Here is a 7,437-nt window from a genome sequence, read left to right on the forward strand (position 1 = left end):
TCTCCCCCAAACTCTCTCAGCAGCACAAAAAAGATACTTTTATCCACCAAAACCGACTGTTTTCTCACAGTTTCTCCATTTCTGCGCTTATAATCCCTCTCCGCGGCGGTGGGCGGGAGAACCGGTCCGGGTTCGCCTCCTGATTCCCCCAGCCGGCCATCAATCAATCAAACTGACACCACGTCAAACGGAGCGCTCGTTTATTCGATGAATTCACTGCGCAGCTCGGTTCGGACCCGGTTTTCTGGCCTCCACGGTGTCGGACGGGCTCCGTGAGTCACGGTGCGGTCCGTTCCGCTGCCTTTAATCGGTTCGGATTATTTGTTTTTAGCGGAATAGGGACGGTTGCATGGGGAGAACAGAAGGGGGCGTGGCCTAAGCAGATAGAAATTCTACCCATTGTTCCACTCCGGCGCGCGAAGAAAACACCTCTGTGCTGCCAGCAGCCAATCAGCGGCCGGCGACCTCCGCGAGGCCCCGCCCATAAGCCTATATTAAAGGCTCGGCCGTGAGCACCGTCGGCCACTGGCACAATCTAATCCAGCTAGATCCGCAGCCGAGCAGAGGGGATTTACTTTATTCCAGCTTTCCTTTCAGCCGTCCTTTATTTTATTGAACTAAAACAATGGCGGACACGCAGGTGGACTCTGGCTCGGATATCTCTGCCAAGGTAAGCCGCCGCTCACCTTCCCCTTCCTCCCTAAGCCCCTCTCCAGCTTTACGCGTCTCCAAGCCGTAACCTAGATTTTCACCAAACCTTTCTCGCGCTCATTCGAGCCCAGAGGATCATAGGAACCAGTGATCGAGTAACCGGGCCGAACCAGCCGGGGTCCCGATACTGATGGGGAGGGAGAGGGGGGCCAGTAAATGGACCCCTAGAATAAAGCTGGGAGTCGGAGCTCCGCATCATGGAGATCTGCGCCTCCAGCGCCGCGTCTCATTGTCCGGAGAGGAAGAGTCTGCGCGGGGTTCTTTGTTTATACAAGCGGCTTGGTTCTGCCGTCCAGCCCGAACCGGTGCGTTACGCACGGCGCGCTCTCCAACACGCACTTATCGCGTTTTTCCGCTACTCTTATCGCCGATTGAGGCGCCGATTCTCACATTTTTTTTCCCTCCTTCGCGTCCTGAGAGATGCTGGAAGTGATTTACATTCAGAGGACAATCAGGTTCGGACTTTCTGGGGGGTCCAGTCTCCTTCCGGATGTGTGTGTCGGCGGAGCTGCCGGGGCTCCGGCGGCGCTCCGGTTCGGATGTGGAGAGAAGTTGATGCGTTTGAATGGAGCGCGGAGCGGCAGGAGGTGCGGAATTCACGCTGTCAACTTTCACCTCCTCCAGCTTGTTGGTTCTTGTTGGTCCATCTCTGGTTCGGTGTGTGACCCAGCAGGCACCTGCCGGCCGCCGCAGTCCGACCCGGTTTGTTTACGGACGGGATCGGGTCGCCGCCTGGGAGCCGCGCGGCTTCCGCTTCTTCTTCAGCGTTTTTTTTCTCTTGCAGCGTGTTTCGATTGTATCTCCGGGGGGAAACTTTTTCTGTCTCATTTTGTAACCTTCTTCATTGTGTGCGCCTGCGTGCGTGTGCGCGGGCGCGCCGTGGAGGTGTGATGTGACGGCGCTGGTTTTCCCCTCTTTGTGGTTCTCCCTCCGCCGTTCCGACTGTGAGCCCACTTGTTTTGGCTTCAGCCGGACTTTGGTTCTGGTTTGGTGAAACTTTAACCGGTTCTGGTCGGGGTGGGGGGGGCATGCCGTGTTTCCGCAGCAGCGGCGGCGGCGGGGCGCGCAGCGGGCAAACGGCAGCGCAGCTCCGGCTGGTGATGAATGAACATCCGGAGGGAGGCAGAGAGGGGAAAGTTCGGCTCCGGTATTAGGTGTTATAATCCGGGGGGCGCCTGCTGCCTCTATTTTTAGTTCTGGGGCATTTTTACGCACACGCGTCTTTTTACGCGCGGCGCGCACCACGCGCTCTCCGGCGCTTCTGAACAGCTTAATGGATTCCAACCAATGAGATTATATTAAGCAATTAATCAATAACTGTAAATGCAGTGGGTGCGTGGGCGCGCGTGTTGCGGGGCGCGCGGGAGGGAGGAGCGTGTTTCCGGTGAAAGTGTTTGTGTGGACGCGGTTTAACGGCGCGTTTCGGTTCCGTTCGGACCCGCAGCCTTTGCCATGTGTCGTCTTCTATTGTCCTCCGTTACAACAAGCGGCCAGCAGCAGCAGCGTGCGTCGCTCTCCTCCGCCTCCTCTTCATCACCCTCCTCCTCCTTCTGCGCCCTCCTGTGTTATTTTAAATCGAGCAATGCATCCTGGGTATCGCAGTGCTTCTCCCGGGCGTGTCTCGTGACATGGCAGCAATGGCAGGCAGGCTGAGGACTACAATACCCAGAGTTCCCCTGGGGCCACATCAAAGTATCAGATTACAACACATTAGAGCGGATGGAGGGGGAGGAGGCAGGGGAGGATCTGCAGAGGATCTGCTGGCTAACAGGGCTGAACAATGTGCAGCTGTAAGTAGGCCAGTGGGTAGAAGGGCAGCGCTAACCGCTACGCTAACGCTAATGCTGCTTCTGCTGCAGGACCTGAAGGAGAAGAAGCTGGCAGAGGAGAAGGAGAACGGCAAGGATGCTGCCACCAACGGGAAGGTAGGGGCCCAAAACTTCTGGCCAAAATCCTGTAAAGGGATGAAAACTTTAGCTGACAGCTGCTCTTCCTTCAGGAGAATGAGGAGAACGGTGAGCCTGAGGTAGACGAGGAGGAGGTGGATGAGGAGGAAGAGGAAGAAGAGGAGGACGACGGAGAAGGTGGGACGCCATCTGTTACCATGGGAACGGAAGGGGTGGGTGTTTCTAAAACCTCCAGACCTTTGACCTCTTTCTGCTTCCTGCAGGAGATGAGGAGGACGAGGAAGATGATGAAGACGAGATCGAGGGCGGCACAAAACGGGCAGCTGACGACGACGACGAGGATGACGAGGTGAGCCGCCGGCAGCCCTGACCCCGTCCTGACCCCATCCCAACGCCGCCCCCCATCCTAACGGTGTCTCCTCTCCTCTTTCAGGACGACGTCGAAACCAAGAAGCAGAAAACCGACGATTGATGCGTTTCCGCGCGGCGCCGACCTGCTGAACCACTTCCTGGTTCTTCACCTCTGACCTCTCTGACACGTCACAGGTGGAGGGGCGGGAGGACTGACCTAAAGGAAAAAAATAATAAAAAAACCAACATGGTCATTAGCAAGTAGAGTTCAACAAGCATCACCACGTCCACCCCCTCCCATCTCCCTGACCTCTGACCTCCAGGCTGCAAGACAAATTTTCTAGAGGACCCGCCGCCTCGCCCGACGCAGAAATCTGGCTTCTCTTCAGCAACAACAACCCCAACGGAGAATTTGTTTGTATTTTTATTTACATTTTATATTTTTGTACATATTGTTAGGAGAGGGAGGGGGGGGGCAGCTTCTCTCTCGGCAGCGATCTCGTCAGACCAAATCGGTGCTTCTTCTGTAACGAAAAGATTTTACTTGGTTGACCATGTTACAATATCTCAGATACTAGAAAACCTGTAAAAAACAAAAAAGCTAAAAAAAAAAGAATAAAAGCTGAAAGGCAACCTGTTAACGCCGCTGAACTCAGAGCATTCCAGTAAATTTAATGTATGTACTTTAGCTGTACCATAACTAGTTTGTTTGTATGGGAGGGTAAGGCCAAAGAGAAGAGCCTCTGTTTCCTTTTGTTCTTTTTTTTTTTCTTTGTCAGCGACATTTTGTTTTATGACGGCCTGTTTTGATGTATGTGCGAAGTTTGTTGTTTGACAATAAACCGGACTTTTATTTTGTGAGTTGTACTTCACATCTCTGCCTGGTTTCATTTCCTCTTCCTGGCGGCGGGAAAACCCGCTCAAGGTGAGTCAGGAAGTCGCTCCGGAAATGTTGATTTACGACATGCATGACCTACAAAACGCAGATTTTTAGATTTAATCTGAAAAAACACCTAATCTGGATGAGCTTTGTTATGAAAGTCAATATTGTGGAAAATTAAACCTGTTTTTGCCTCCAGAAATGTCTCAAATTAATTTTAGAGATTTACTACCTTTAAATTCAGATATTTTTTAAGTCAATTTAGTTCAGAAATTTTAACACAATGTTTTACTTTGTGATAAAATTCCTAAATAAATGGACTTTAGTAGCCAACATATTAGATGTTTCACTGTCTTTTTCTGTTATTGGTGTGATTACATCACAACAATAAAAAACATTATTATACAGAAATGAATTTATCTTAAAATTGTTGGTTTTAAAAAGGTAAATCTGACAAATGAGTCTCATCAGGATGTGTATTTTAATTTACTGAATATATTTATTGTCCCACTGGAAATTCAGGTATATTCAGCATAACTGATTTAGGTAGATTCACACAGCAAAATTCAAAAGTAGTATATATATTTATATATTTAAAAAGTTAAGAATAAAATATTGCAAAAATATCATAAATCGAGTTACAAGAAATAAAAACATACCATCCAAGTCAGTATATTTGAGTGGGATTAATTCTTTTAAATGTTCAGTATGTGCATTTATTACAATATATGAAGAACAAAAAACAGCACAGATGTAATTTAAAATGAGCAGTAGGGGTGTGAGTACTTCCTGGTTTTATCAGGAGTGGTTAGCAGCCGCTGGAAGGATCTGTGTTAACGCTGCTTAGCGCGCCGCGGACGCAGCCGCCTGTCACTGCAGTTCAGCAGCTTCACATGGAGACACGACTGTAAGATCCAACATTTTGTATTGAAATTATTATAACAGGAACAGGCCCGCTAAACATCTTCACTCAGAGCCAGCTGATGCAGGGAACTCTGGGAAGTTGAGTCCAGATGATCCTGGGTCCAACAAGGACCACTGAACCTGAACCGGTCACTGGTTTAATCTCTGCTGTGTTTCTTCATGTGGGTTGAACTGTTTATACAGTAGGAACCAACCAACCATCCAACCAACCAACTGCAGTTGCTTCAGCAGAAACATGTCAGAGTCTGAACCTGGTAGGAGGATCTGATGGTAGGAGGATCTGATGGTAGGAGGATCTGATGGTAGGAGGATCTGATGGTAGGAGGTTCTGATGGTAGGAGGATCTGATGGTAGGAGGTTCTGCTGCGTGTCGGGTCGGGTCATGTTGGCTTCAGCCTGCAGCACTCAGAGAGGAATGCAGCCAGCTGTTCAGTCTGTTCGCTCCAGTCCTTCCAGGAGACACCAGTAACCTGCTGTGGACTGTGGGAGGAAGCCGGAGTACCCAGAGAGAACCCAACAATAACATGGAGAACATGCAGATAGACCCCAAACTGGGATTTGAACCCAGAACCTCCAGGCTGCAAGGCAGCCGAGCTACCAACTGGTTTGATTTATTCACTCTAAAATAAGGTGATTATTATCTAAAATATGATTACTTTTGTTTTTTTTATCTTTTGATCTTTAATCTTGATTATGATGTGAATATTATTTAGTTCATTTTTAAAGTATTTATTCTATTTTTTCCTGTTACAGTTGTATACTTTTATACATTCAATTAAATTATTTTAATAATAAATACTAAATCAATTTTATAGTACATTTTTATGATAAAATTATATAATGCATTTTTAAAATAATTTTTTATGACTATTTTTTCATTGATCTCATTGGAATTTTATTGGAACAATTTAATTCAGTTATTTAAATAATTTCTTCATATATTTTATTTTTTAATTCATTTAATTTAGATTTTTAATTGGATTTTATGTTTTTCATTAGTCTGACTTTATTTCTAAAGTACTTCCTAAATGTTTCTTTGTGGTATTTAGTATTTATCATTTTTTTATTTATGCATTAATTTAGTGGAGATTTTTCTCCAGTAATTTAAACATTAGTTTCGGTTCTGTTCGTTGTAGCGCCCCCATCTGGACACCAGTCTCTCCATTCAGAGTTGAACACTTTCAGTCACTGAAATGTTAACATTGATGAGTTGATTTGTTCAGGTTTCAGAGGTTGGAGCAGATCAGACTGGGATCAGCTTCCAGAACCAGTTAAACCAGCAGCTGCTGGTTAAACTGGTTTCCATGTCAGCTTGACGCTGCAGGTCAGCAGGTCAGCAGGTCAAATCATCTCTGATCATTTTACAGATTCAATTCAGTCTAATTATCTAAACTTATTCATCTTCATCAAACATTTGGAAGAAACAAGAAAATATTTTATTAATTTATGTCAAAACTTTGACCTTTAACCCAAAGGCTTCTGGAAGTTAAAACTCTGCAGCTAAACGACTCTAAACTAATCAATCAATCAATCAATCAATCAATCAATCAATCAATCAATCATGTTGTTATCACTTCTTTCTGTTCAGGTTTATGGAAGCAAACTAAAATCATGTGAAGAAACAAGAAAGATAAATTTGGACAATAATAGGAGGAAAATTGTAAAATTAATGAAAAATGTGCAGAAAAGATTCATGAATCAACAAACATCCAACTAAAGACTCTGTTCTGATTGGTTAAATTATAAAATCATAGAACTGATAAAAAAAGGGTGTAAATATTAACAAATTTATGATTTTATTTTCAGATTTCAAACCTTCAGTGCAGTTAAACATTTAAAACGATGAAAACGTTTTTGTTATTTTATGTTATTTGTTTGATTTGGAATAAGAACTAAAACAAATACGGGTGTGAATACTTTATACAAACCTGGATTGGATCCAGAACCAGAACCTTCTGGAAGGACGAGGCACAGCTGGGACCAGAAGTTTACATACCCCAGCCCATCTGTCTCACCTTCCCGTTCTGAGAAAAAGTCATGAAAATTCTCTAAATTCCAGAATAATTTCTGTTTTTTTTTTCTGGTTTTGTAAATTCCTTCTATCAGGTCAGAAGTTTACATACACACAGGTCACTTTGCCTATTAAGCAGGTGATGACATCATCACTGTCGGCTTCTGGAGCAACACCTGGCAGAGGCTGAAGGATGGAACGTCCACCTCAGCTGTGACCTCTGACCTCTGACCCAGAGGAAATCTGAGGGCGGAGCCGGAAAGAGTCCTGCAAGCCCGACCCAGTTCCATCGGTTCTGAATCCAGAATCCAGGAGGACTAGAGTCAGACGCTAAGTTTAATAATATTTTATAGAATATTATTAAGAATAAATTAAATAACTATAAAAAAAATAATAAGTATTTATTTATTTCCTTCACTTTATCAGATAGTTGAACCTTTTTAGGTCCCTGAAGACAATTAACTCAGTTATTATCACTATAAATGTAGATTAGTTACATGCATCATTTTTTTAAAATCAATCCTTTTTCGTTTCTTTCTAGATTCACAATAATTCTGGTTTGTTTTGGTGATTAGCTGTGAAGCCAAATGATCGTTGGGACCTGAATGAAAACCTGAATCCTGTCCAGTTTGAGTTTCCTTTCCTCTTTCTAA

General features: G+C 45.0%; 1 protein-coding gene across 2 annotated transcripts; it reads left to right on the top strand.

The window, feature by feature from the left end:
- The first annotated feature begins 498 nt into the window (after positions 1 to 498).
- ptma (prothymosin, alpha) lies at positions 499 to 3,836 on the top strand. Of its 2 annotated transcripts, none has more exons than XM_005813459.3 (5): positions 499 to 670; positions 2,571 to 2,636; positions 2,711 to 2,795; positions 2,882 to 2,967; positions 3,052 to 3,836. In XM_005813459.3, exons 1-5 carry the CDS (start codon positions 626 to 628, stop codon positions 3,088 to 3,090), a joined length of 321 nt encoding a protein of 106 aa, XP_005813516.1. In that variant the 5' UTR covers positions 499 to 625; the 3' UTR covers positions 3,091 to 3,836. The 2 variants fall into 2 exon arrangements, with proteins under 2 accessions (XP_005813516.1, XP_023191169.1); XM_023335401.1 differs by lacking the exon at positions 499 to 670 and adding an exon at positions 1,804 to 2,501.
- The last annotated feature ends 3,601 nt before the right edge of the window (positions 3,837 to 7,437 follow it).

The sequence above is a fragment of the Xiphophorus maculatus genome, chromosome 6 (assembly GCF_002775205.1).
Source record: "Xiphophorus maculatus strain JP 163 A chromosome 6, X_maculatus-5.0-male, whole genome shotgun sequence".
Lineage (NCBI taxonomy): Eukaryota > Metazoa > Chordata > Actinopteri > Cyprinodontiformes > Poeciliidae > Xiphophorus > Xiphophorus maculatus.

Excerpts from the sequence above, each read along its gene's own strand:
- ptma (XM_023335401.1), top strand. The coding sequence starts at position 2,340 with ATGGCAGCAATGGCAGGCAGGCTGAGGACTACAATACCCAGAGTTCCC. Across the intron at positions 2,502-2,570 it reads GGGCTGAACAATGTGCAGCT|GACCTGAAGGAGAAGAAGCT; the intron begins GTAAGTAGGCCA and ends CTTCTGCTGCAG. Across the intron at positions 2,637-2,710 it reads ATGCTGCCACCAACGGGAAG|GAGAATGAGGAGAACGGTGA; the intron begins GTAGGGGCCCAA and ends CTCTTCCTTCAG.